This window comes from Nannobrachium achirus (assembly GCF_963921795.1).
Source record: "Nannobrachium achirus genome assembly, chromosome: 16".
Taxonomy (NCBI): Eukaryota; Metazoa; Chordata; class Actinopteri; order Myctophiformes; family Myctophidae; genus Nannobrachium; species Nannobrachium achirus.
Genome location: NC_137823.1, coordinates 3,571,314 through 3,599,310, shown reverse-complemented (window position 1 = coordinate 3,599,310; position 27,997 = coordinate 3,571,314). Strand labels below are relative to the sequence as shown.

The window sequence follows — 27,997 nt, the reverse complement described above, 5'->3', positions numbered from 1 at the left end:
CTGCAGTCAAGCTGCACTGCGTGAATCTTGTGCTGTATCCAACATGTCAGCCATGTAAACAAACACACAGCGACATTTACAACTAAACGTTGCTCTCAAGAATGTTTTTTGAAATATTTTAAGCGAGAAATAGACAACGTAGTATCAGAAAATGGATTCTACTGTATCTAATCAGCACTTCCTTGTTTTCCAAGGCGACCGTGTCGCGCTAGGGGGACGGCCAGCGCAACACTTGTGGAACACTTCCAGCCATCTGGAAGTTTTGAGTCAATTTTGAGTTAATTTTATTTAGTAAGCCGGGTAATAATGTTTGTGTGAAGTCATAATCTCACAAACTTCTAGGCACAAACTCTGCTTTTCAAATCGTTCAATGACAAAAATGCCCTCGAGGCTTTGGAGAAGAGCAAGCCAGTGTTGTCCTCTATATTGGACTATATTCATAGTGCTGTCAGAATGTATAATGAGAATATAGCCTATTATATATAGTAGACTCATTGTACCTCACATATGCATTATAGTGAAAAGTACTAGCGTACTGGATACAATCAATGGCCATCAACCAAGCACATTGTGCTGGCAGACAGATGAGAAGGTAGCCTCGTAATCCACCAACTGCCAGAAATCTCAATGCGATTTCCAGAAGTTGGTGGTTTACGAGGCTAGATGAGCAGTGAATCCGGGGAAAATAATATGTCGCTCCTTCAGGTCGGGTGATGCCAACCTCCTGGACATCCCCAGGACAAAGAGACCAAGCTGGGGTGACAGGGCCTTCTTCGTGGCCGCCCCCTCTCAATGGAACTCTTTATATTTTATTTTATATTTATTTAGTTGTTTTTATTTTGTCTCTGTTTTTGTAAAGGACGTTCATGTATTAATTCCAGGTTTGAGGAGGAACAAAATAAAACATTCTAGAATGCCTTACATGTACGCACATATACATGCATATGAATACGGTATACTGTATCAACTCAAGTGCAATAATTGCATGACGTCCTTGTCGGGTGGAAACCTTGTATGTCCAAAACCGTTTGTTTTGTATTTATCATTTTTAAAATGATTTAGTGAAAACAGCCGATCTACAAGCACACAACGCCTCGCGCCGCGAGGCGTTGTGTGCTTGTAGCTCTGCTGTTTTCACTACTTTTGTGCGACGGCCTTGTATGATGAAGCAGGGCTTTGCTTTGCGAAAAAATATACGAGGTTTCTGCCCGACAGTGACGATGAGATCATTGTATGATCTGTATTACAGTAGCATGGTAGATGGAACGTTCAAATACAGCAAAGAAAGTCAAATAAAACATGCACGTTGACTAATAGCCTGCTGTGACAGCGACTGACCTGAATGAACTTATTTACCAAAGCCCAAACTAATGTAGCCTTCTGGAATGTGTGATAGCAATACAATGTGTAACTCCTGCTTTACCACAGTGGAACGCCACACCTTGACACACACACACGCACGCACGCGCGTGCGCGCGCGCGCACACACACACACACACACACACACACACACACACACACACACTCCACTGTTGGTCATTTCTACAATCAACAAAAATGTACAACATCTCTTCTCCCTTTATCAGCACTAGTTCATTAAAATCACACCCGTGTGAACTGAGCGGTGGTTCTCCCCCCCCCCGCGTGTGTGTGTGTGTGTGTGTGTGTGTGTGTGTGTGTGTGTTTGTGTGTGTGTGGGGCCTGGACAACAGCGCCCCTCCCTTAACATGTGTGGTCAGAAAAGGTACTACACAGGCTTGAGGCTACATACAGACCCACCCACATACAAACAAACTAACAAACAAACATACCTACACACACGGCCACGCTAAGGAGACGGTGTGACCACCGCTCAAAAACACCACTACTACCCTGAAAGTACAACTTTTGAGTTTTTTACTCTGGAGGTGTAAGCTAACTCTTGAGAATGAATTACAAAGGTCATATTTGTTTGGACATACATTATTAACACTGAGTGGTAATATCATATAGGTCATCAGCATACACACACAACTGGATTCTGCACAGGGCATAAACAAACATACCCCAAAACAAACAATGCTTTTTTATTGATGCCCCACAGTGACCTAACCAAAGTGATGACTCATCACTGTGATGACTGTGAAAAGTGATGACTCGTCACTTTTCACAGTTTTGTTGGTCCGTTTTCTAGCCCAAGGAATGTTTTTTATTCAAAACAAATATATATATATTTCTTTTTTTGTGTAGTGGAGTCAATGGGACAGTGAATATACAAATGGCCATAACTGTTTTTCACGATGTTTCCGGCAGAGCAGACCTCTCATTCTGTGGACCTCAATGACCAAACTAATAGATAAAACAGAAATAAAAAGTACAGCAGAACATCACAGGTCCTCTCCCATTTTGAGGGACTGGGTCTGCATCTGGGTCCCCATCCAGAATCAAATTTACTACATTTTTTTTTCTTAGGAATGCGACAAATACAAAAAAATATTATTGAACTCAAGTCTCCACGGTGTGACTAATCAATAGAAAAAAAGTAATTTTGGGGGTGAACTACTCCTTTAATGTCATGTTTGCCAACCTGTCAGTCTGAAGGCTGGACAGACTGTCTCACGAAGGGGAAGCGCCATCGTGTGGCGGAAACTGGAACATATTTATTTTCCTCAAACTGTAAAATCACTGCTTACAAACCAGCAGCGTCAGTTCAGAAAAAGCTAAGGTATGGCAACATGACTGTTGTCTTGCACGCGCGCCCACGTTGCCATACCTAGCAACAGGCACGATTACAGTCCATTTTATTATTTCCCCCTGTAGCCAAGATATGGCAGCTGCCATAGCTTGCCATACCCAATTGACGCCTCTGTTACAAACATGGCTCACACACTCACAGTCACATAGGCCTACATACAATTATAACACAGTAAACAAACAAAACACGCGTCGCACCTGAACCTTCTCAAGTCGTTATTATGGCATTTAAACTATCTTTTTAAATACTAACTTTCTAATTAAATAAACTCTGTTGTAGAAATGAGACCAAATGTACCGGTAAAAGGGTCCATTTGGTTCCATTTCTGCACTCTCAAGAGTTAAATGGTTTCCTGTGCAAACAAGCAGAAACGCTAGGATCTCCTTTTAGTTGACCTTGTACCAGTGAACTGTAAGTGTAAAGTCATGAAACTGTAACCTTTTCCTATATGCAACCTTTCTCATAAAGTCTTCAATCAATCAAACATTATAGAAATATTTAACAACGGCCCTGCTCTTGTGGCATGACTTCAGTTCAGGGTGGACAGTTTCGTGTGAGTGTGACAGTGTGTGTGTGTGTGTGTGTGTGTGTGTGTGTGTGTGTGTGTGTGTGTGTGTGCGCGCGCGCGCCCCTCCTCCCAGAGAAAGCCAACAAACTGGACAGTATCCGTTGCGTTCAGAAACCGCTATCCGAGCGAGACGCGCGCTGTGCCCCCACCAGCGACCACCATGACCGTAGAGCGAATATTCGATGAGCTTGGACATTTTAAAAGGTACTCAAATATACTTTATTTCTGTCTAGAAGAGTTGCATTAGCGAACATTGATGAGTGTCTATCTGATATCCTCCACAATGTATCCGCCACATGTTTTTCCATTCCCACTTCTTCCACTGAACCCCCCTTTCCAAGAATTATAAGTATTTTTAGATATTCACGTAAAAAGAATAATATTAATGTACTGCTGTTGTAATCGTTTGTGTAAAATCAACTCTAGCAACTTTGGAATAGTAAGTAGACTACATGTCTTTTAGTTTACCATAGAGTTATAGTCGGTGAAGTTTGTCCCCCCTACACATTGTAACTTGATTTCCAAAGTACGCACGACTCCACGAGTACGAGGCTCGCCCCTTTTCTACTATTTGTGTACGGAGATAAGCTTGTTTGAACTTGGAACGCTGTCTGTGTCACTGGATTCACTGCATCAGATACAGCATGATGTCTGATGTGTGGAGAGGGAAGAAAATGTTTGATTTTGTATGAAAGAATGTTTACAGTTAACACAGCCATGCTGGCTTGCTGCAAAGCTGCTGTAGTCCTTCCTACATGTCTGCTACTCGCAGGGTAGCAACTGTTCTGAGCTACACAGTCTGTTTTCCATCAACTGCTTGATTGATTGCAAGCAGGGGTTCTCAACCTGTGGGTCGGGACCCCCAGAGGGGACCCAAATACCTTTTGGGGGGTCTCCAGATGAGTACCGTAACTTAATCTGCAACATTGCTTTCTCACTCAACAGTAAACAAACCAACATAACGTTTAAGTGTATAGAGGATATCTGCACGTGTCTAAGGTGACAAATTAAGGACTTGTAATACCTCTAAAATGACAAATTAAACATTGGTTAAATTGTCAAATATTAGAGGCAGACATTGTTGCGAGGCGTTGTAACTTAGTTGGGAGCATGTAGATCTGCTATTTTCACAATAGAACCGTGTTGTACAAAATGCCTCAACTCTTAGTGCTTGTCAGGGTGGGGGGAGGGGGCCTGAAAGAGAACCACATTTACATTTACTCAAGTACTGTACTTAAAGTAGGACTATCATCTAAAGGGGTAATGTCACTTTAAAAAGTCATCTTAAAATATTAGTTTATATGTTTATGATGTCATTGTGAGAATGCTCAATTATAAGCCGATGAAATGAATTGACTGTACTTAGACTACTTACTGTACTGGTCAGCTGTTGTTGGGGGGCGAGGGGCAGATTACACTGACATGAGTTTCAGACTGTTTCAAACTGTTTTCAGAGAGACCATGTGACCTACTGTATCATACTATTATAATTTAATTAATTTCTTCTACTCCACTACATCTCGGATCCAGATATTGTAGGCCTACTTTTACTCCGCTGCATTTATTTTGCAGACTTTAGTTACTAGTTAGTCTTCTTTTTGTAGATTTTGATTTGGCCTGTTATTACAAAACATAGACCTACATTAAATTTGACATTTCGTCCATTTGGCTGATCTACAAGCTCACAATGCGTCGCTGTTTTCAATAGATTTAATACATATGAACTGGGACATTCTGCATAATGAATACTTACTACTTTTGTACTTTAAGTACATTTTGATATTGGCCTACCAATACTTTTGTACTTTACTGAAGTATGAATTCCGGGCTTGTAGCTAGGCTACTTGTAAAAGAGTATTTCTACATTGCAGTATATTGACACTTTTACTTAAAGGGGAACACCACCCATTTTCAATATTGAACTATGTCATTAATATACCTTAGAGGAGTTGTGTGGAAATAGAAAAAAAGTTCCCCCCCTTCTGTGTTGCCTAGAAATGGAGGATTGATTTGTTTGTATTGTAAAGTACAATGTGTGATGTCATCACGTTGTACTTTGCAATACAAACCCCAAAATCAATCCTCCAGTTCTAAGCAACACTGAAGGGGGGAACTATTTTTCTATTTCCACACAACTCCTCTAAGGTATGTTAATGACATAGTTCAATATTGAAAATGGGTGGTCTACCCCTTTAAGTAAAATGTGAGTAGGCTACTTTTTCCACCACTGATGAAATGTTATTTTCCGCTCCTCCAGGTTCCAGGCGTGCTTGTACTTTGCGTGCGTCTTCCAAGCGGTGGCCTGCGGGATCCATTACCTGGCGTCCGTCTTTCTCGTGGAGACCCCAAACTTTGTGTGCGGCGCGCCAGAGAACATCACCGACGTTCTGTATGGAAACATCACAGGCTCCAGCCTAACGGAGGTCCTGCCCGCGTACAAGGACCCTAAACGCCCCGTCGTGGTGAGGACGGCCAACGGCGACCAGTGGGAGCTGAGTCGCTGCCGACGCGCTCTGCGCATCGCGCCGTCGGAGGACTTCACGTACGACTTTGACGGCAACAGAACCGTGGAGGCCTGCGACAAGGACTTCACCTTCGACCACAGCGAGGTGTACCAGAGCATCGTGACGGACTGGGACTTGGTGTGCGAGAGGGAATGGCTGGCCAAGTTGACCCAGCCCACCTTCATGCTGGGCGTGCTGATCGGCGCACTGGTGTTCGGGGACATCGCTGACAGGTAGGGTTAAGGTTAACTAATCAACTACAACAGGGGTCTTCAACGTTTTCAGGCCAAGGACCCCTTGGTTGAGAGAGAGATGAAGCAGGGACCCCCATAACCTTTTTTTCATAGATTCCATATAGTTTCATTGTTTGACAGCACAATCATCATTGCATTTTGGATTCATGTCAATTTGTGTTTTGTTTTCAGATATTTAACCACTTGAACCGTCATTACTTAATAATAAACTTGACCTTTCACTCTGTGCTTGGTCTGCTCTTTTTACCCTCTACAAAACCTCTTTGTCAAAAATAACTGATCTACAGGCTCACAACGCCGTGGCACCGTGTAATGGTTGGCTGAGTCATGTGATCCAGTCCCAGAAAGCATGGTTGAGTGTAACACAGACCAGGGTGTCCAGTTAAAAAGTGGAACACGATACTCTGTCTGGCACCTGGCCTGGCCTTGGATAAGAGCAGCCTACTGGCACTGGCAGTGGTGGGAAAAGTACTCAAATGTTTTACTAGCCCTGAAACATGACGGTCGTTGATGATGTGACGTACGACCGCCATGGGTCAGGATTTACCTGCGTTGGTGGAGGCGAATTGATTTGCCCATACAAACTACACCAACAGTCGAAGTTCACAAACAAAGTGCTTTATAAAGTCACAACCAGTTATAAACCTTGGCCGGCATTGTATAATTACTGGCTGGCATTGTGTTCTTTAATAAGAAGCCTTTTTATCCGATCGTTTTATGTTTTCCCATGCATTTCCGGACCCATTTTTGCAAGGCCACGCCCACATCTCAGTGTTCAATAGATAGGGGCTGGTGCGCATGTGGAACGCCAGGTACTAGTAATAGTAACTAAAGTTTTCAGATAATTTTAGAGGAGTAAAAGTACAATATTTGCCTCTGAGATGTAGGCCTAGTGGGGACTGGGGAGTGGAGTAAAAGTAAAAGTACTGGAAATAAATGGTAAATTTAAATTACATTCACCCATTCACACACACACCGATGGAGGAGGAAACCATGCAAGGCACCAACATGCTCACTGGGAGGACTCTTCGACACCAAACTCTGGGGAGCCCGGATTCGAACTGGCAACCCTCCGTGTTCTAATGACGGTTTCTCTACCGCTGAGACAATGCCGCCCACCCCATACTCAAGTAAAGCACAAATACCTCAAAATGTTACTTAAGTACAGTGGCACACCGTGGGATGGATGGATGGGTCCATAGAGCCTGGCTTGGCCAGACTATATACTAATGCAGCTAACTAACTGCAGTATAGTATCCCCACCTTGTTTTAACATGGGTGGATTGTTTAGCTGTGCTAGGCTAGGGTCCATATGCTCCTATGTACTCACTTCCTCCCACCCTCTCTTGCTCTCCTGAGGGAAACAGGTCAGGTGGGCACTAGGGACATCTGGGCACTTCTATAAAATAAATAAATATTTGAACAATGGTCTTAGTAAAAGAAAGTGTGCACGATCATTACACGCAGGTCTAATATTTCTACAATTGCTACAAATTGCTACAAAACATGTATATTGAGTCATTTTGGGGCATAAACAAGAAGTTCAAGGATTGAATTAAATGGATGTACCACGCATGTTCACATCATGTATAGCCTACCTGTATCCCCTGAGTGACTCTTGCTGATTACACAGATTGAAGTTGGGTGGAGCAGCGCATCATGTGCTGACAATTTAAAGAGGTCTCAAAAAGCTTTACCTCAGTAACCCTAAATAAATTCGGACTAATGAACCTTCGGACTAATGGGCAGTCCCCGCAGCAGCGCCTTAAGGAGAACTCCGCCCTAAATCACTTCTAGGCTCATTTTCCTACTTATATTGATCCAAAAAGACTGTCCATGGGGTCTATTAGGCACAAATGCCCATGTTGTCCAGTTTCCCCAGCAGAACCCTGCAGCTCTCATAGCATAGAGTGAAGCCTATAAGCCTATCGCTTTTACACTATTTGTCGTGGTTAAAAGTTTTTATTTTTCATGTATGTGTTACTACTTGTCATTACAAACACATCCATGTCATCGTTGTCCCACAAAAGCCATCACACTCTGCTAAACAGATGTTATGCTTTCTTGTGTTTTGCCAAGTCCCGGAAAAGACACGCTGTGATTGGCCAGTAGAGTCACTTTGATTGGCAGTTGTGCCGAATGCTCACCCCAAAACATGATTTTTGCAATTGTGGTGGCTTGTGTGGTACAATCAAGGCATTGATTTGTTTGTAATGACAACTAGTAACACACTCATGAAAAGATAAATCACTTTTGACCCCAACAAATAGTGTAAAAGCGATAGGCTTATAAACTCCACTCTATGCAATGAGAGCTGCTGGGTTCTGCTGGGGAAACTGGACAACAGGGGCATTTGTGCCTAATAGACCCCATGGACAGTAGTTTTGGATCAATATAAGTAGGAAAATTAGCCTAGAAGTGATTTAGGGTGGAGTTGTCCTTTAACTTCTAAGTGCTGTATGTACAACAGGGTGCGTTCGGGAATGCGCACCGGGAGCACACTCACGTATTAGTTTGTATTGGCCAGTGCGCTCAGTGCTGGATATCCGAACGCTCCCTATGTTTCAGTTAAAAGCAGTACGTAGGCAAGGTAGTCTAAATGTTGGTCTACACTACACATTGAGTAGGCTACTGTATATCTGCCACATTATTTATGTTTACATCATGCGTCATGCTTTAGTAAAGTACAGTATGTTGTAATCACACATGTTCGTTGCTACATGGATTTTGAATTGCATAGGCATTTTTTAATTCTTGGTCCTACATAAAATACACGCGTATCTGATGTCAATGTTATTGTATCTGTCCATGGCCATGAGTTAACACGATTAAACTGGTGTGAATGGATATTGCATTACAAACGTTCCATGACCGATCAAGAACAATGGCATCACTTCAGCAATGTCACTCCGAGTTGGAGACTGACAAAGAAAGGAGCCTTTTCACAGCAACCATTTTACAGCTGAAAGTTGTGTTTTAGGTGTTACTGCCTGTCAGCATGGGCAGCTCCTGTACTTGTAACCCTAACCTTTAGGCCTAGAATTATAGAATGCTTTAACCAGTGAAAAATAGCAGATATACAAGCTCGCTGCAAGCTTGTAGATCTTCTATTTTTGAAAAAGTCGTGAAAATGTGTGCAAATCTTTGAATATATGTATTTTCAAAGCGAACGTTTTTAACTCAAATTTTGCTTCTGGGTGGTCCCTGGAACTAAATATTTGTAGATGCGGGTCCGTGGCCAAATAACTATAATTTTGGGGGTCCTTCACATGAAAAGGTTTGAGAACCACTGACATAGGAGTCTCTCAAGAACAGACTAACTGAGCTCCAGTTAAGTGAAAAGGACCTTTTCTTTGACGATGGCTGGCCAGATTGCTGACATAGAAATATAGGTTTTTCAAAAAGTCTTAGAAGGATTCAAAAGACACTTATAGAATCGGGTCAAAATTATAATTTTCACAATTTTTCAAAAATAGCAGATCTACAAGCTCCCAGCGCCGCGCTGTGAGCTTGTATATCTGCTATTTCTCAATAGTTAAAGCATAAAATAATGATACACAATAATTTGTACCCGTTCTAAATGGGTTAAATTAATGTCATGCTGGCACACACAAACACCTGGAATAATACAGAGTCTTGGACTGAACTCTGTGATCTCCAAACATTTGAATTGGAACATGTGGGCTGTGACTGATGATATTTGATAAGTTCACAAGAACTTATCAAAGAATAAGTACAGTTATTGAGAAAAGGCCAGTGCTTGGTAATACGGAGCAACCTTTCCTAGCTCATACGTTGGACACATTTCAAAGCATAAAGCAAGTGGCGACACAGTCAAGAGGGAATGGCACATTTATTGAGATTGTGCATTACATTCACCCATTCACGCACACATTCATACACCGATGGCGTTGGAAACCATGCAAGGCACCAACCGGCTCACGGAGAGCAACTAGGGGTTCAGAGTCTTGCTCAAGGACTCTTCGACATTAACTCAGGGGGAGCCCGGATTCGATCTGGGAACACTTCGGGAACCTTTTGTGCTCTAATGTCGGTTTCTCTACCCCTGAGCTATGCCGCCCCTGATGGATAAATACAACACAATATGACTCAGTTTCTAGCATTTCTTTTGTCTTTGTGACCACACAGTCAGTGCTCTGTTACTGTCCTGAGAGGCAACTCCTTTCTCTGTCCTCCTAAATGCTTCATCTCCGTGTGAGTCACGTGGCAAAGCAAAGAAATCCATCGCCAATTCATTTTCATCTGGGTTGCCGATTTCATCCAATCGGTACAGAGAACCTATTCATCAGCTTCAATTTCATCCAATCGGTACAGAGAACCTATTCATCAGCTTCAGTTTAATAGTGTTCCAGTTCCAATTTAGTCTTCTCATGTATTTGTTTCATCACTTCCAATTTCCCTTGTGTTTCCTCAATGAGTCCTTTCTTCTGATTTGATGCAATTAGTATCGGAAAATATAGACAATCTATAATACTATCATTGCTATAGAGCAGGGTTCCCCAATAGGAGGCCCGCAGGCCATTTGCGGCCCGCGGGGGGCTACTGTCTGGCCCCCAGCACCCCAGTAATAATGGTGGTATAAGAGCAGCAACAAAACTAGTATATCGTCATTGTCGGGTGGAAAACCCGTATCTCAAAATGTGTATGTTCTTTCGCAAGGTAAAGCTCTGCTTCATCAAACAAGGCGGTGTGAGGCGTTATGTGCTTGTAGATCGGCTGTTTTCACTAGTTTAAATCATTTTTAAAATGATAAATGTAAAACGAACGGTTTTGGACATACAAGATTTTCACGCGACAACGACGATATCTGAACGCACCCTGCAATGTTGTGGCCCTCGGCTTTGTACCCTAGACATAATTTGGCCCTTGGGGAAAACTAATTGGGTAACCCTGCTATAGAGGGTATGACATCATCATCATACCCGAAAGTTATGCGGGAACGCCTACTGAGTGGCAAAAAACTACTTTCTGGCCTTGACGGCCCATACATCCAAACAGAAAAGTCCCATCTGATTGCATTAAATGACGTTAAACTCACTTTGCCACTCATTTTGCCACTCGATTTGCCATTCACTTTATGCATGCACATACCCTCTATAGAGCAGTGGTTCTCAACCTGCGGGTCGGGACCCCTAGGGGGGTCGCCAAATAATTTTGGGGGGTCCCCGGATGATTAGCTTGATGTGCAACATTGTTTTCTCACTCAACAGAAAACAAACCAGCATAAGGTTTAAGTGTGTGGAGGGTATCTGCACATTTCTAAAGTGACAATTTAAGGACTTTTTGAATACCTCTAATGTGACAAATTAAACATTGTCCAAATTGTCAAATATTTGAGGCAGAAATTGTGAAAATAGCCGATCTACAAGCTCACAACGCCTCGCAGCGGCAAAGAGTGTAGAGGGGGAAAAAGAGCAGACCAAGCACAGAAAGTATTGGCGGTTCAAGTGGTTAAATATCTGAAAACACAAATTGACATGAATCCAAAATACGCTGACGATTGTGCTGTCAAACAAAACTATCTGTTGTGGGGGTCCCTGCTTCATCTCTCTCTCGACTAAGGGGTCCTTGGCCTGAAAGACCCCTGTTCTGTGTGATATTGCACTTCTGCAGAACATTGCTTCACCTCACTGGCAGGAAGTAAAGGATTTCCTTTGGTTTGCCATCGGCGCTCAAACGTCCCACTCCAAATGAGTCGGAGGCCTTAGGGAGATAGAATGGTAATTATGTGCTAATCAGTCTAAAAGCGCCAAATCTTGCACAGATGTATCCCAGGGCTTGCTCTAATGATTTAGCTAGGGCGCCCGAGTCGGTGACCTTCGGGGTCGCCACAGCGGCCAAATCAAGTTGGGCTCCCATTGACTTTCTATACACTATACTACAGGAAGAAAAATAAATCTGCTTTAAGTAGGATGTGAGGGGTCAAACTAGGGGTTTGTCATGATTCTGAATCCATTGCAAGCATTTGTTTTGCACAAAAAACCTTCCTTGGGCTATAAATGGCCCCACAAAACACTAACCCTAACCATCGTTTTGTGGGCGTTTTGTGGGGCCATTTATAGCCCAGGGAATGTTTTTTTGTGCAAAACAAATGCTTGCAATGGATTCAGAATCATGACAAACCCTTTGTGTTAGACCTATATCTGTGTATTTTCCTCCTGTATAGAAAGTCGATGGGAGCCCAACTTGATTTGGCCGGAACTTGTGACGACCCCGAAGGTCGCAGACTCGGGCGCCCTAGCTAAATCATTAGAGCATGCCCTGGGCTACATCTGTGTAAAATGTGGCGCTTTTAGACTGATTAGCACGAAAACATCCTAAGGCCCCCGACTAAATCCAATAATGTAGCACAAAACAGTGACTTGTTCAATGGATTGAAAACATGTCAGCCTAGAAATATGTTAACTGTACTCACTCTGTCTGTTTGTCTGTGTGTCTCTCAGGGTCGGTCGTGTGAGGATTCTTAATATCACCAGTCTGTGTCAGTTTGCCTTTGGGGTGTGCGTGGCTTTCAGCGGAAACTACTACTTGTTTGTAGTGCTCCGTTTCCTCCTTGCCATGGTGAGTAGTGTTTATGAGTGTGTAAATGTGTGTGATGAGACGAGGTTGACACCAGGAGAGAACATGACAAATTGACAACACGTGGTGGAGAGGTATGAGGGTTAGACATTATAGGCAGAGCCATGTAAAGAGAGAGTTGTGACAACAACGTAATGGCTCTCCGCGTCATTAACTTGAACTCAGATAGCTGTGGGCTCGCCTGAAAGGCGAGAACACTATGTTATCCTCATTATTTGTTTACCAAGTTCCGCCACGACAGTACAAATCCAGGGCCCTTAGCCAATGAGGTGTAATTGGAAATTGGCAGTCAAATATTAGAGGCAGAAATTGTGAAAATAGCCGATCTACACGCTCACAACATGTAGAGCATGTGAGCATGTAGATCTGCTATGTTCACAATAGAACTGTGTTATACAAAATGTAATGCCTCAACTATTAGTGCTCGTCAGGGTTAAAATATGATTATTTTGGGGGTCGCGGCTTGAAAAGGTTGAGAACCACTGGAGTAGAACAATGAAACCAACGGGAATCTTAATTTGCACTGTGGCAACGTTGGTCATTAATCCACCAACATGATGCACAAAAGTCATGGATATGTCCTTCAGATGTCCAGTTGTTTCATTGCTTCACTTTATCTCTGTTTCCAATGCTCCCCCCCCCCCCCCCCCCCTCTTTAGTCACAGTGACCTACAGCTGTTGTTTTTCACATGGACTAACCCCCTGGGCTTAACTAACACACACCACACACACACACACACACACACACACACACACACACACACACACACACACACACACACACACACACACCACCAGGTGTGTGTGTGTGTGTGTGTGTGTGTGTGTGTGTGTGTGTGTGTGTGTGTGTGTGTGTGTGTGTGTGTGTGTGTGTGTGTGTGTGTGTGTGTGTGTGTGTGTGCACCACCAGGGTTTAATTTGTTGGGGGATTGTGGGGATTCCATGCCTCTGCTTTTGATGGACCCCATAAATAAATCTTTATAGCAATCTTCTGGTCAGACTGAATTTAAATGCATGCATTTCCTTTTGGGGAAAGTTTCCACATTAACCCTGGCTATACTGATAAGTGGGATGGAAAAGTTCAGAATATTAAAAAAAAAAAAAGTATTTTGACTAGCCTATTTGTTAATGCCACTATGTACTACACATTTTAAATTGATAGTATTTCTGCGTTCATTAAATCGGTGTCCTACTTATTCTGAAGCAAGGCAAGTCAGCCATTTTATTCTGGGCGGCCAGCAGGGATTATCTTTGATTTGATTTTGGTAAAAGATACACAAGTAAAATCACAACATAACTTAAACCCAGGCCAGGATACTCCTGTACGACAAAGGGAAATGTAATTGATGTGTATGTCTTTTATTTTTGTTTTGCATTTGTGTATTCACGTTGCTTGTCTTGCTTGTATGATATTGCCTGTACATGTTCTGTCCAAGAGGTTTCTTTACGCCTGTCTAACGTTCTGTAACAAGTCTGTAACTTAAGAGCAAAATGAAACGCTTAAGATCTGGTTTTGTCAGTTTTTTACCCGGGTTTCTACAGTTTCTTGGGCTGGATATGGCAGCCTGGAACGGTTGTTCAAGTGCAGCTAAACTTGGCATGTTAGTAAACGTGCCACAATTAACAATAATGCATTGGGACCTGGGAATATACCAGTTTGTCAAGATGGGGAGAATAAAAGTGTGGAGAATATAATTATAATACCTTGTTAACACATTGACCGCCTCCCCCGATAGTCCCGAGAAAATTCCAATGTCGCTCCCCGCCAGGCCCGATAGTCCCGAGAATTTGCTTTTATATAATGTAATGTTTAATTACATTCTTCTGCAGCCCGTGAAAAAGTTTTAGCTTTCTGTCATATAAGGAACCAAAGATATCACTCATCAAAGTAAGTGTGTTTGAAAACAAGAGTGTAATAACGTATAAATCTCAATAGAAATGAATAAAACTCCCAATAAACCACAGTGAATGCATTTAGCGTGGCAGAGCGCAGCCCGCAGAGTGCAATCAGCGACACACTGGGCACACGCATGTAGAAGGATGTGGGGCAGGGATGTGCAGAGAATATTTAGAGAGGCAGGGGCTGACATTTCTAAAGGGGCCTTTTGGTGGACAATTCTATTGAATGCAGCCCCCAGGGGCAGGGGCTCAAGCCCCCTTTGATGTCTATGTGTGTACATGCCTGGTGAAGGGGCTGGCAGAAGCGACAACGGAGCAGCTGGATCTGAGACCATTTTGCACAAATCAAACAAAATCCAGTAAAATGTTCACTTGGAAAGCCATGACCTGCCTCATTGGCCAACAACACACAGCTTCATCATAACCCCCAAAGTCTCGACAACAAAATATTATGTCCCAGGCAGCCACACAACAACGAAGATCAGAAGATCAGATCAGCAGGAGCGTCACAAGGGAAAAGTGGGACTGAGTCTGATTTACTAGGGCCCAAGGTGGAAGGGGCTTCATTATTTTATACTTTTGCTATTGAAAAATAGCAGATCTACAAGCTTGCAGCGCGACACTCGGTGCCATGCTGTGAGCTTGTATATATCTATTTTTGAAATCCCCCTATGAAGAAAATTCATGGGGGGCCCGCAGTGAATCCTTGTACCCAGTGGGTACAAGGATTCACTGCGGCGAATTGTCTTCATAGGGGGATTTCAAAAATAGATATATACAAGCTCACAGCATGGCAACGAGTGTCGCGCTGCAAGCTTGTAGATCTGCTATTTTTCAATAGCAAAAGTATAAAATAATGAAGCATTTGAACAGATCCTCAGCCTCTGAGCCAAACAACCCACTACAGTACAAACACATAGAATCACCTGATGCAGCGCCGGTCCATTCGACTACCAATCCGATCTTCAAGCCCTGCTCGCGGGAGAGGAGAGGAGAAAATACCCCCCGGCGAAGTCCTCGGTCAGGCTTTTCTGGTCTGAAGAAAAGCGACGCGTCGCGCCCATATAACTCCAACAAAAGTAGTGAAAATAGCAGATTTACAAGCACACAACGCCTCATCCCAAGCGCGATGATCGTTTCACGAGTGTCCTCCAACGAGTAAGAAAAGTAAACGCGACGATCATCATTTGGCAGCTCTGTTTCCATCCTAAACGTACTGTTGTTTTGGTGGATAATATTCCAGTCTGATGAAAGGGTCGCGTCCAAGGTCCATATAACTCCATGTAACAAAAGTACTGAAAATAGCAGATCTACAAGCACACAACGCCTCGTCGCATCAGCCGCATCACAAGCACGATAATCGTTTCAACGAGTAAGAAAAAGCAAACGCGACGATCATCATTTGGCAGCTGTTTCCAAAGTAGGCCTACTGTTTAGCTTCGCTAGGTTTTCCCTGCTGTGCACGCGCGATGCGCGCGCGCATGCAGGCATGTGCATTTGAGGCGCGCCGTGCACGAGCGCGCAGCCTGAGAAGAGAACGTGCAGCGCTCCTGGAACCATCTAGCGTGATCGCACATCGCAGCAGTGTGCTCATAGACTATAATGAGTGTGCTCTGTTCTAAAGCCTGCCTACTGTATCCGGTTATGTAACACTCAGATACATGCAAGACACGTTTCCGCATCTGGTATAGACCCAGAACGGATCAGCAACAAGCAGGGCAAATTGTCCCAATCAGTTCTCTACAGGCCACTGAGGCCATGCAGCCAGCAGTTTGCGCACATCAATCAACAGAGCATGAGAGCGATTCAATTCAAAGGAACGTTATTGGCATGAGAAAACATAGGCTACGTTTACATCGCCAAAGCAAGTGCCACAAATAAATAAAAACAATTGAATATGGGGAACATATTTACAGTTATACACATAGGCCTTGCCTTATATAAAGTTATAAGTTATAAGTGTGTGTGTGTGTGTGTGTGTGTGTGTGTGTGTGTGTGTGTGTGTGTGTGTGTGTGTGTGTGTGTGTGTGTGTGTGTGTGTGTGTGTGTGTGTGTGTGTGTGTGTGTGTGTGTGTGTGTGTGTGTGTGTGTGTGTGTGTGTGTGTGTGTGTGTGTGCGTGCGTGCGTGCGTGCGTGCGTGCGTGCGTGCGTGCGTGCGTGCGTGCGTGCGTGCGTGCGTGCGTGCGTGCGTGCGTGCGTGCGTGCGTGCGTGCGTGCGTGCGTGCGTGCGTGCGTGCGTGCGTGCGTGCGTGCGTGCGTGCGTGCGTGCGTGCGTGCGTGCGTGCGTGCGTGCGTGCGTGTCAAAATGTGATCTGTGCAAAATAAAACACTTGAATGTTGAATAAAAGGTAAAAAGCTTATTTCTATTTCTGTGAAGTCAGTATGACGCCCTAAGGGCAAGAGGTGACCTATTACAGCCCTATTACACTATTCCAGTTATTGCCCTATTACACAATTACACTTATTACACTAGTACACTTATCTGATAAGTGCCTGACGCCATAAATTCAAATATCAACTGAATTATCCACTTGAAAAGCGATCGATCACAAAAAGGTCAATATCTCCAGTTATTTCAATTATAGCTGGATTTTGGTCAAAAATTGCTATTTTGAGATGGCTGCAACTATAGAAAAAAAGCTTTTTATTTATTTATTTTATTTTTTGGTGAGACTAGAGGTTGTCTTGTTTCATTTCAGGTACTGTAGGACATTGTCAAAAGAATACAGAATTTAGGAAAAATGTCAATATAAAAAAAAATTATAAATTTTTTCATTAAACAAAATGGCAGGAGAGCCAAACAGTCAATGTTAAAATGGCGGCCAATGTGTTAAAGTGACCATTTTGTAAAAAATTGCATTTGTAGTTATTTTACTGTAATTTAACAACATAATAACCAGCGCAGATAGACAAAGAGACATTCATGGATTTATTTAAAAGTAACTTTTATTTTCCCCCCTAGACCCAGGGTATGGCAGCTGCATACCCCTGCCGCGTTATTTGGAATCGCACATGAGTTCTGGGCAAACCCCGCCCATGGAAGCTTTTGATTGGCTGAACTGGAGCTAGGGATACCACCTAAACCGCGACCACCTAACCCTAACCCTAACTCTAACCTCAGTGAAACTATGCCTAAACCTAACCCTAACCTCAGTAAAACTATGCCTAACCCTAACCTCAGTAAAACTATGCCTAAACTTAACCCTAACCTAACCCTAACCTCAGTAAAACTATGCCTAACCCTAACCCTAACCTCACTGAAACTAACGCTGGTGAGTAACTAACCTGCCGACGGACGTGAAAACAAACTGCTCCGCCCAGAACTCATGTGCGATTCCAAATCAGGCACCCCTTCCATACCCAATTGACGCCCCTGCTCTCTCTCTCTCTCTCTCTCTCTCCCTCCCTCCCTATGGTGAAGGTCTCCAGCGGCTACCTGGTGGTGGTGTTCGTCTACGTGACGGAGTTCACCGGCATCAAGGTGCGCACGTGGACCTCCATGCACGTGCACGCCGCCTTCGCGGTGGGCATCATGGTGGTGGCGCTGACGGGCTACCTGGTGCGCGTGTGGTGGGTCTACCAGATCATCCTGTCCATCTGCACCTCGCCCTTCCTGCTCTTCTGCTGGAAGTTCCCCGAGACGCCCTTCTACCTCATGACCAAGGGCCGCGTGAGGGAGACCCAGGAGCTGCTGGACGACATCGCCCGCTGCAACGGCCTGGAGTGCAGGTGACCAGGGAACTAGGACATTCACGAATAGTGATTTTTAGTATTTGAATTATTCAACCTCAAAGTATTCGAATAGTCAAATATTCGACAGGACTGGCCAAACTGTCAAATGTTAAGTAAGCAAGAGGCGAATCTAGCCGATCTACATGCTCACAACGCCTCGCAACGCGAGGCGTTGTGAGTATGTAGATCTGCTATTTTCACAATATTTATCTGCGGAACCGAGTCACATTAAATGTAATAACTACATTACGAAAGTTGATTTAGTTTAATCATAGTCCTTTGAATAAAATGACATTTAGTTTTTGTCATGATTTAGTCACCTGAAAAGTATTCGTTTTAGTCTAATTTTAGGTGACTAAATCAAATCTACAGTTGATTTAGTCAACTGAAATGTATTTTGGCAGGCCTTGATGGCACCATAATTTTACGCTTGGTTGTGTGCTGAAAATAGCAGATCTACAAGGCGACGCGTTGTGAACTTGTAGATCTGCTAGTTTCAGCATGCAACAGCTGAGAGCAACCAAACATAAAATTACTCTCTTTTCCACTAGTCCAACCCTAACGTTTTATTTTGTTTTGTTTGTTGACGAAATTGTCAATATATTTAAGGGGAACACACACCAGACGCGGAAGCGGCGCATCAAAACATGCAGCCCCATTATTTTCAATGAACAAACCCACACCGACGGTGTCGGATGCGCGCAGCCGCGGGTCTGCCGCCTCGCCTGCCACGCCGATACGCTGCTGTTCTATTTTTCCAGCGTTGCCAAGCGGTGAAAATGTTCTCCCCGACGGGGGAAATGGATGGTGATCGTCAGCTAACCGTATCACCCTTTTGATCGCGTGCCGCATCCAGTTGGTGTTACCGCACGGCACTTCACCAACCTCAATACTGCGACACGACGCTGCGCAGCCGCCCGCGTCTGGTGTGTGTTCCCCTTTAGTCTTAGTTTTAGTCTTCACAGCTTAGTTTTTATTTAGTTTTCGTCAGTGAAAAAAAACACAGTCGACAAACATTTTTCGCCCTAGTTTTAGTCGTCTAAATCAACACCGTCATGGAAGCTCACAAAGATTGGAATTCTGTTTCCTTAGGGGAATCTGTGATAGCTGCTGAAAGTTGGGGTACCATTAAAGGAGCTATAGTCAACTTTTTCATTGTAGGGCCGACACTTTGGCCGACACTTTGTTTACATCCTGTATGAGGACCTCAGCGGAAATAAGTCTCGCGACTTTTCTGCGTAATCCTCGATTTGCTGTATTGGTAAATGGTAAATGGTGCATTTATATAGCGCTTTTAATCCAAAGCGCTTTACATAGATTGTGCATTACATTCACCCATTCACACACACATTCATACACCGGTGGCGGAGGAAGCCATGCAAGGCACCAACCTACTCACCGGAGGCAATTAGGGGTTCAGAGTCTTGCCCAAGGACCCTTCGACATTAACTCAGGGGGAGCCCGGATTCGAACTGGGAACCCTTCGGGATTTATACCCTTCGTGCTCTAATACCAGTTTCTCTACCCCTGAGCTATGCCGCCCCAGGTATTGCTGTATTGTATTTACTGCTTTTCAAATAAAATCAATCAATCAATCAATCCTAGTCTATAGACTAGAATGTAAACAAAGTGTCGGTCTGACAATGGCCAAAATGATTATTTTATCATTATTTTACGCTTTTTGTGGTCATTTTTGAATAGAAACACATATATGAAGCTTATTTTTTTATAAAATATTTTCGAAACATTATTTTTATTTTAGCATCCGTTTTTCAAGAAAAAGTTGACTATAGCTCCTTTAACTTTATTCAACATGAAAGAAATGCCAAGTAGCATGTTAGGAGTCAATCTAGGGGTTTTCAGGATTCTGAATCCATTGCAAGTATTTGTTTGCATGAAAAACACTCCTTTGGGAAAACCATTGTTTTGTGTTTGGGCCGGTTTTAGCCAAAGGAGTGTTGTTTTTCGTGCAAAACGAATGCTTGCGATGGATTCAGAATCATTACAAAAAAAAACTACTTTGACCCCTAACATGCTACTTAAAGCAGCAGCTGTCACAGATGTGGCCCCCACCTTCACTTAATGCGGCCCTCAGGTTAATATCAGAATACTGATATTAACTTATATTATTGATTTCAGTTGTTATAATTCCAAAAATTCAAACCGACTTTAATGACTAGTAGTATTACATTTTTTTACGCCCCATGTATTTGTAATTAAGTTCATAAAGTTTACATAAGTATAACTAAATGCATGTGAAATTAAGCAAACATGATAGATTTCAGGATTCCAATTAAAAAATAACAAAAGATAATTCAGGATTCCAACTCAAAAGTAGCAAAAATAGCCAATCTACAAGCTCAAAACGCGTCGCAGTGTGGAAATATAGTGGCCCTTTCCATCATCAAGTTGCCCACCCCTGCTCTAGGGAGATCTTTTACTACACACCTTTTACAAACACATTTCTCGGTAAGGAATTAATTCCCAGATTTGATCTGATATCCCCTGATCAAGGCTGAAGGCCGAGGAGCTCCTGGAGCCGGAGGAGCGGGATGCCAAGGCCCTGCTGGAGAAGGAGAAGGCAGCGGGTGGCGGCGGCGCGGCGAAGCCCGAGAAGAAGCTGACCATCCTGGACCTGTTTGGCAGCTGGAGGATGGCGGGCCGCACCTGCACCGTCTGGGCCATCTGGTTCATCGGCAGCCTGGGATACTACGTGTTCTCCCTGGGCTCCGTCAACCTGGGAGGGAACCAGTACATCAACCTCTTCCTGGCCGGTGGGTTTAGATAGATAGATACCTTTATTATCCCAAAGGGGGAAATTCAGTCACCCAGAGTCACACAGCAGTTAAGGTTACAAGTTACAGGACAGTAAGAAAAGTTGTGTACAGCCGAGCGACAACAAAACAAACAAGAAAGAAGAACCAACAATACAGGAGAATCAACCATACAGAGCAACTATAAGTTAATAAATATACCTGTTTTTGCTGTAAACAATTGGTCCTTTTGTTAACTTGGCCTGTTTACGGAGTTGAACTGTTTAAAGCTATGTATAACTGGACAGCCTCAGCTTAAATATATATATACGCCCTGTTCACAATGGTACTGCTGTTGCTTATGAAATATTGAAGTAATTTAGGCCAGCTGCCAAAGGTTCCCAGCTGTCCCCCCCCCCCCCAGATAGAATGTCACTGTGTTCCTCTACCATGGGCGTCAATTGGGTATGGCAGGGGTATGCAGCTGCCATAGGGGGGAAGATAAAAGTTACTTTTAAATATAAATCCATGAATGTCTCTTTGTCTATCTGTTCTGGTTATTATGTTGTTAAATTACAGTGAAATAACTACAAATGCTCCCCAGCTTGACAACATGGTAAATTCCCAGGTTCTGTAGGTCAGCTGCACAGGTGCATTTCATGTGGCACGTTTACTAACATGCTAAGTTTAGCTGCACTTGAACAACAATTCCAGGCTGCCATATTCAGCCCAAGGAACCGTAGAAACCTGTGTAAAAAACTGACGCTACCCCTTTTTTTCAGACATTGTGAAAATAGCCGATCTACATGCGTTGTGAGCATGTAGATCTGCTATTTTCACAATGGAACCGTGTTATACAAAATGTAATGCCTCTTTTCCACGAGGACTCCCATCTTTGCCATACCCTAGCTTTTGCTGAACTGACGCCACTGTCCTCTAGCACTGCCATGGTAACCTCTGACCGCCGGCTCCCTGTAATTGGCTGTTTCCAGGTGCAGTGGAGATTCCCGCGTATCTGGTTGGCTGCTACTTAATGGACCGAGTGGGCAGGAAGAAGACTTGTGCCCCTGCACTCCTGCTGGCGGGGGTTGCGTGTATGCTCATCATCGTGGTGCCTGATGTAAGTATACTGTGTATGTGTGTGTGTGCGCACGCATGTGTGTTTTTTTTGCGACCGTCAGGTCGCAGTTACTATCAAAACCTCCACCGCTTGTCAGTCTGTCCGTCAGTTAGTCCGTCAGTCAGTCAGTCTGTCTGTCTGTCAGTCTGTCCGTCACGTCACACTTTTGCCCTACTCTTATATCCGCCACCGTTGCCCCTATCCATGCCAAACTTTTCACACACACACTCCTTGGCTGCCAAACCACAACCTCCACCCCACATTTCTCACATGGCCCTCTTCTAGCACCACCATGAGGCCGATGTTCGAAACACATTTTTGGACACTGCTCCTAAAGATTTTGGCCTAAAATGACACAAAGTGGTACACAGTATCTCTAAAGTCATGTCATCAACATGGATCTGTCCCATTTCCCATATTCCCTCCTGATTGGCTACGATTGCCTTCTAATGTTTGTGTATGCGACGTGGCGGTCGCTTATCTCCCGATTAGGGAGTCTTACTGGTTTGTGTACTGTATGTTTGTGTAGGGCTGGACAAAATCGATTGAAACCAGTATCATGACTATTACAAACATTTGCCTTGGATTAATGATTAGCGAGCAATCATTAAAGAAAATGGAAAGATCTACAAGCTCTCAATGCGTCGCAATGCAATGGGTTGTGAGCTGTAGATCAGCCATTGACAATATTTTTGTATGACGTTGTCGTTCAATAATACAGGGTTACGTGGTTTATCAGACTAGATTTAGTGGAAAGATTTTTTGTTTCAAAGTGTGTGTGTGTAGGGGGCACGGTGGCGCAGTGGTTAGCGCTTCGCCTCACAGCTAGAAGGTCCTGGGTTCGATTCCCGCCGGGGGACGCTGTGGGCGCTGGCGGCGTGTTCCTCCTCCACGTCATCAGCGCCCACACCCTAGGTGGGGTTGGCGATAGGGCCTTTCTGTGTGGAGTTTGCATGTTCTCCCCGTGTCTCCTAGGGTTGATACCCTCACAAAAACATGCACGTAATCCTGGTCTCAATAATGCCTCCCCCTGGCCAGCCGGGGCGCCTGATGGAGGGGAAAGGAACTGGTTGGAATAATGTGTTCCTTCCACGCGCTACGTCCAAACCAGGGAAATCTCCACTGTCAGGTGAAAAGAAGCAACTTGGACTCCTCATGCATAGAAGGAAGCATGAGGTCAGTCCGTTGTCTCCCCAGGCGTGGCAGAGGGAGAGCAGAGCCCAGGATTACATAGGCAATTAGCACTGGGTGAAAAAATGGGTTACAAAATTGTGGGATAAAAAAAATTAAGAAGAAAAAAAAAAAAGTGTGTGTGTGTGTGTGTGTGTGTGTGTGTGTGTGTGTGTGTGTGTGTGTGTGTGTGTGTGTGTGTGTGTGTGTGTGTGTGTGTGTGTGTGTGTGTGTGTGTGTGTGTGTGTGTGTGTGTGTGTGTGTGTGTGTGTCAATGGTTCTCAACCTTTTCAGGCCGTGACCCCTCAAATAAGGGTTTTTGGGGTTTTGAGTGAGAAAACACTGTTCCACACTAAGCTAATCATCTGGGGACACCCACAACATAATTTGGGGACCCCCCTGGGGTTCCCGACCCACAGGTTGAGAAACACTGACCTATATTATTACCACTCGGTGTGTTGGCAAAGAGCCAATAGTGAATGTCCAAACAAATGTGACCCTTGACGACCTCAGAGTTAAAGGCCCATGTGTCGTTAGGGGGTGGTGGTGTTTAGTGGACGGTCTAGTGGTGATAAAGGGAGAAGGGATGTTGTAAAATGTCAGCTATTTGCACCCCTGCCCCCCTTCCCTGCTGTAAATGTCCATAACCCAGGGGTCTTCAACAGGGGGTCCAGGACCCCTAGAGGGTCCTCAGAGTTACTACAGGGGGTCCTCCAAATCTTCCAATCCTTTTTATATTAACCACTTGAACCCGATATTCTGAGAACCATAGCCAAAATAGCAGATCTACAAGCTCGCGAGGCGTTGTTGGCAAAGAGGTTTGGTGTAGACGGGAAAAAGAGCAGACTGAGTACAGAGTGAAAGGTCAAGTTTATTAGGTAATGGCAGCTCAAGTGGTTAAATATCCCAGTCCCCAGTTATCAGTCCCCAGTTATAATATCATTATTTTGGGGGTCGCAGCCTGAAAAGAACCTTGAGAAGCTTTGCTTCACAGTACTGACACCTATACACCTGTACAATGACCACAGCATCTCACTTACAGTAAGTGCATGCATACATTGGATGGATATAAAGTCAGACGCAGACCAGTTTAACTCACTTAGTGCCGAGCGAGCCAGATTTCAATATGAATCTGCGCTTATAACGCCAGGAAATAGCTATATTGAATCCCCAAAATCACATTACATAAACAGGTACACGTGCCTGCGAATGCCACAAGATGACCACTAGAGTGAGCCATAGCTCATAGACTTTCCATGGTCCCATGTTAAGTCAGAATAAAAAACAAGGTTCATGACATAACAGGATGGTACAATGACATGCTCTCCATTGACATTCAATGGACAGGCCGCGGGCCGCCATTTGAGCTCAATACTGCTCAATTCGTGCTTGATCGTCTCAAACCACCATTGGTATGGGCATCGGAACGTATATAGATGCCACACAGAAAGTTTCCGAATCAAAATCCGACCTAGTGAAGCTACGTGAGGGTCGGATGGTTTGCATTGAGCCTAGCGGCTAACAGAGGCCTATGTAAACAGGAAGCTATGGCTTAAAGGTGACGTCATAATCGTATCCTTTTTTTTCACGGTTTTCATCTGTATGCTAGTCGAAGGTAAGCTAACCGTTCCGCTCCGTCTATCAACCCAAATTAAAAGCTTAAACAATGCTTTTATATAAAAGTCGCTCCGAGTCGCTCGGCACTAAACGCCATCATTAGTTAGTCGCCCCGAAAGTCGCTCGGCGCTAAGTGAGTTAAAAGAAATGCACTCATCACATGTGAGCTTGTCATCTTTCCATTCCTCCACCCAACCACCCGACCGCTCCAAGCTCCTGATAGTTCTGATCCGCTGTGGGCGTAGCGAGGCTCCAGCTAGGGGTATTTTTAGCCTGCTATTGCGTCAGCCTATCTTGAGTGCTTTCAGCTGTGTCTAAATCGGCGTCCACATGCTTTATGTGTCCCCCCCCCTCCTCTGTATATTCACTATGTTTGCTTTTCAGCGTGTGTGTGATAAGGCTAGGCTGTAATGAGCACAATGTAATGTGCACGTGACGAAAGACAAGGCGATCCCATTCTTGGCCGAGCCACAAGTAAACTCATGCTTGAAATAGAAAAATTACACCCAGTGTGAAGTGAGCAGCGGTGGAAAAAGTACTCACATGTTGTACTTAAAGGCCCGCTGACACGCCCCAAAATTATAATAGTATGATACAGTAGGTCACGTGGTCTCTCTGAAAACGGTCTGAAATAGTCTGAAACTCATATCACAGTGTAATCTGCCCCTCGCCCCCCAACAACAGCTGACCAGTACAGTAAGTAGTCTAAGTACAGTCAATTCATTTGATTGGCTTATAATTGCGCATTCCCACAATGACATCATAAACATATTAACTAATATTTTAAGATTACTTTTTAAAGTGACAGTACCCCTTTAGGTGACAGTACCCCTTTAAGTACAATTTTGAAGTATTTTTACTTTATTTCCAATACTTTTACTTCTACTCCACTACATCTTGGATCCACATATTGTACTTTTTACTCCACTACATTTTTTTGAAAACGTTAGTTACTAGTTAATTTGCAGATATAAATTATATTGTTATATTATAAAACTTTAGCCCTACTTTAAACCTTGGCGCCTATGCTATTTTCAAACATTTTTTACTTTTACTTTTGGTACTTAAAGTACATTTTGATGCCAACAACGCTTTCATACTTTTACTCAAGTACATTTTAAATTCCCGGACTTTGACTTGCAACTGAGTATTTCTATGTTGCAGTATTGACACTATTTACTTAAAGGGTTACTGTCACTTTAAGAATCATCGTAATAATTTTAATATCTTTATGATGTCATTGTGGGGATGCGAAATTATAAGCCAATCAAATTAATTGTCCTTATAGCCTGACTGTATGACTACTTACTGTACTGGTCAGCTGTTGTTGGGGGGCGAGGGGCAGATTACACTGTGACATGAGCTTCAGACTGTTTCAGACCGTTTTCAGAGAAGCTCATGTCACAGTGTAATCTGCCCCTCAACCCCTTTAGGTGACAGTACCCCTTAGAATGGATACACACTATTGTGTATTATTATTTTATGCTTTAACTATTGAAAAATAGCGCGGCACCGAGTGCCGCGCTGCGAGCTTGTAGATCTGCCATTTTTGAAAAATCTTGAAAATTAGAATTAGAATTAGAATAGAAGACACTTGTCTTTTGAATCCTTCTAAGGTTTTTTGGAGAAAAAAAACAATGTTTCTATGTCAGCAATCTGGCCAGCCATCGTCAAAGAAAAGGTCCTTTTCACTTGAACTGGAGCTCAGTCTGTTCTTGAGAGACTACTATGTCAGTGGTTCTCAAACCTTTTCATGTGAAGGACCCCCAAAATGATATTTATTTGGCCACGGACCACCATCTCAAAGTATTTAGTTCCAGGGACCACCCAGAAGCAAAATTTGAGTTACAAACGTTCGCTTTAAAAATACAATAAAGATTTGCACACATTTTCACAACTTTTTCAAAAATAGCAGATCTACAAGCTCGCAGCGCGGCACTCGGTGCCGCGCTGTGAGCTTGTATATCTGCTATTTTTCACTGGTTAAAGCATTCAATAATTCTGTACTGAGTATTTTTTCCACCAGCGAGAGACAGACAAACTAAAGCAGGCCTCCAGGACCCTGCAGTGAACACCACAAACACGCTAAAAGCACACATTTAGTTTCGCCAGCGTTCTAAAAATACACGCGGCGGGTTGGACTGCAGCAGGAGTGGGCACCGTTTTGACATTTAAGCGCCGTGTGCTGACCGAGCCACGCTGGCACGGTCTACAGGGCTGTATCTGCTGCGTCATGACAACACTCTGTGAGTTATGGCCCTGCAGGTATGTGTGGGAAGAGTTGGAGGAGCAACACTCACACTCGCGTCTTCACAACTGTGAGGCCCGAGAGGCGTAACCTCCCAAAGAAATAGGGGGTGGCAAAAAATAAGTTACACTTATTACATAATCGGTCTAATCGCAATTATTTGACATAATCGTGATTATTTTTCATAATCGTCATAATCGTTTCCATGTTTTTTTCATATATATTTTTTAAAGTAAAAAAATGTATCGCTATTTCCACTATCAATGTTCTTTTTTTAAAGTTGTACCATGTAACTTTTTTTATAAAACAAATCTTAAAATTGTCCTAACTGTTAAATCGCTAAAGTTTTAGAACACCCACTCCGTTATTTTCAGCTTCTGAAGCCTTCTCTTTATACGTTTTCTATGATCCTGGCCGTGGACCGGATTTCGCGCCAAAATGACATAATCTGCATCATCTGTATACGTTGTGTATACGTTGCCCAATCACATCGCCGATCATGCACACATGGTACACTACCGGCCAATCACAGCGCATCTTGAAGTGGGGTCGCCATATTTGTAGTCGCCCGTGTGTCTCTTTACTCAAAAGGTAATCTCGCCTACCAGGCAGGGTGAAGTAGTCCGTTTCTCCGGAATGCCTGAACGCACAGGAACCAGGGACCCCTCTAAAGATAGCTCTCGGCGTTGTGGAGGCAGACGCGGGGGTGTGAAGGTACGAAAAACGGGCGAAAGACGCGAACGCGACCGCGGTTTGCTATAGGGCTACTGACCACTAGTTGAGCATCTTACACAGTAT

The 27,997-nt window shown here is 43.7% G+C and overlaps 1 protein-coding gene across 1 annotated transcript in view; it reads left to right on the top strand.

Moving 5' to 3' along the window:
* The first annotated feature begins 3,380 nt into the window (after nucleotides 1–3,380).
* Nucleotides 3,381–27,997, top strand: part of slc22a16 (solute carrier family 22 member 16) — a 36,888-nt gene continuing 12,271 nt past the window's right edge. Inside the window, exons 1-6 of the mRNA XM_080744573.1 lie at nucleotides 3,381–3,506; nucleotides 5,560–6,039; nucleotides 12,525–12,642; nucleotides 17,981–18,288; nucleotides 20,806–21,065; nucleotides 22,037–22,164. Of these exons, the coding sequence (XP_080600699.1) occupies nucleotides 3,463–3,506; nucleotides 5,560–6,039; nucleotides 12,525–12,642; nucleotides 17,981–18,288; nucleotides 20,806–21,065; nucleotides 22,037–22,164 (1,338 nt within the window). The 5' untranslated portion in view covers nucleotides 3,381–3,462. The remainder of the gene's footprint in view (nucleotides 3,507–5,559; nucleotides 6,040–12,524; nucleotides 12,643–17,980; nucleotides 18,289–20,805; nucleotides 21,066–22,036; nucleotides 22,165–27,997) is intronic.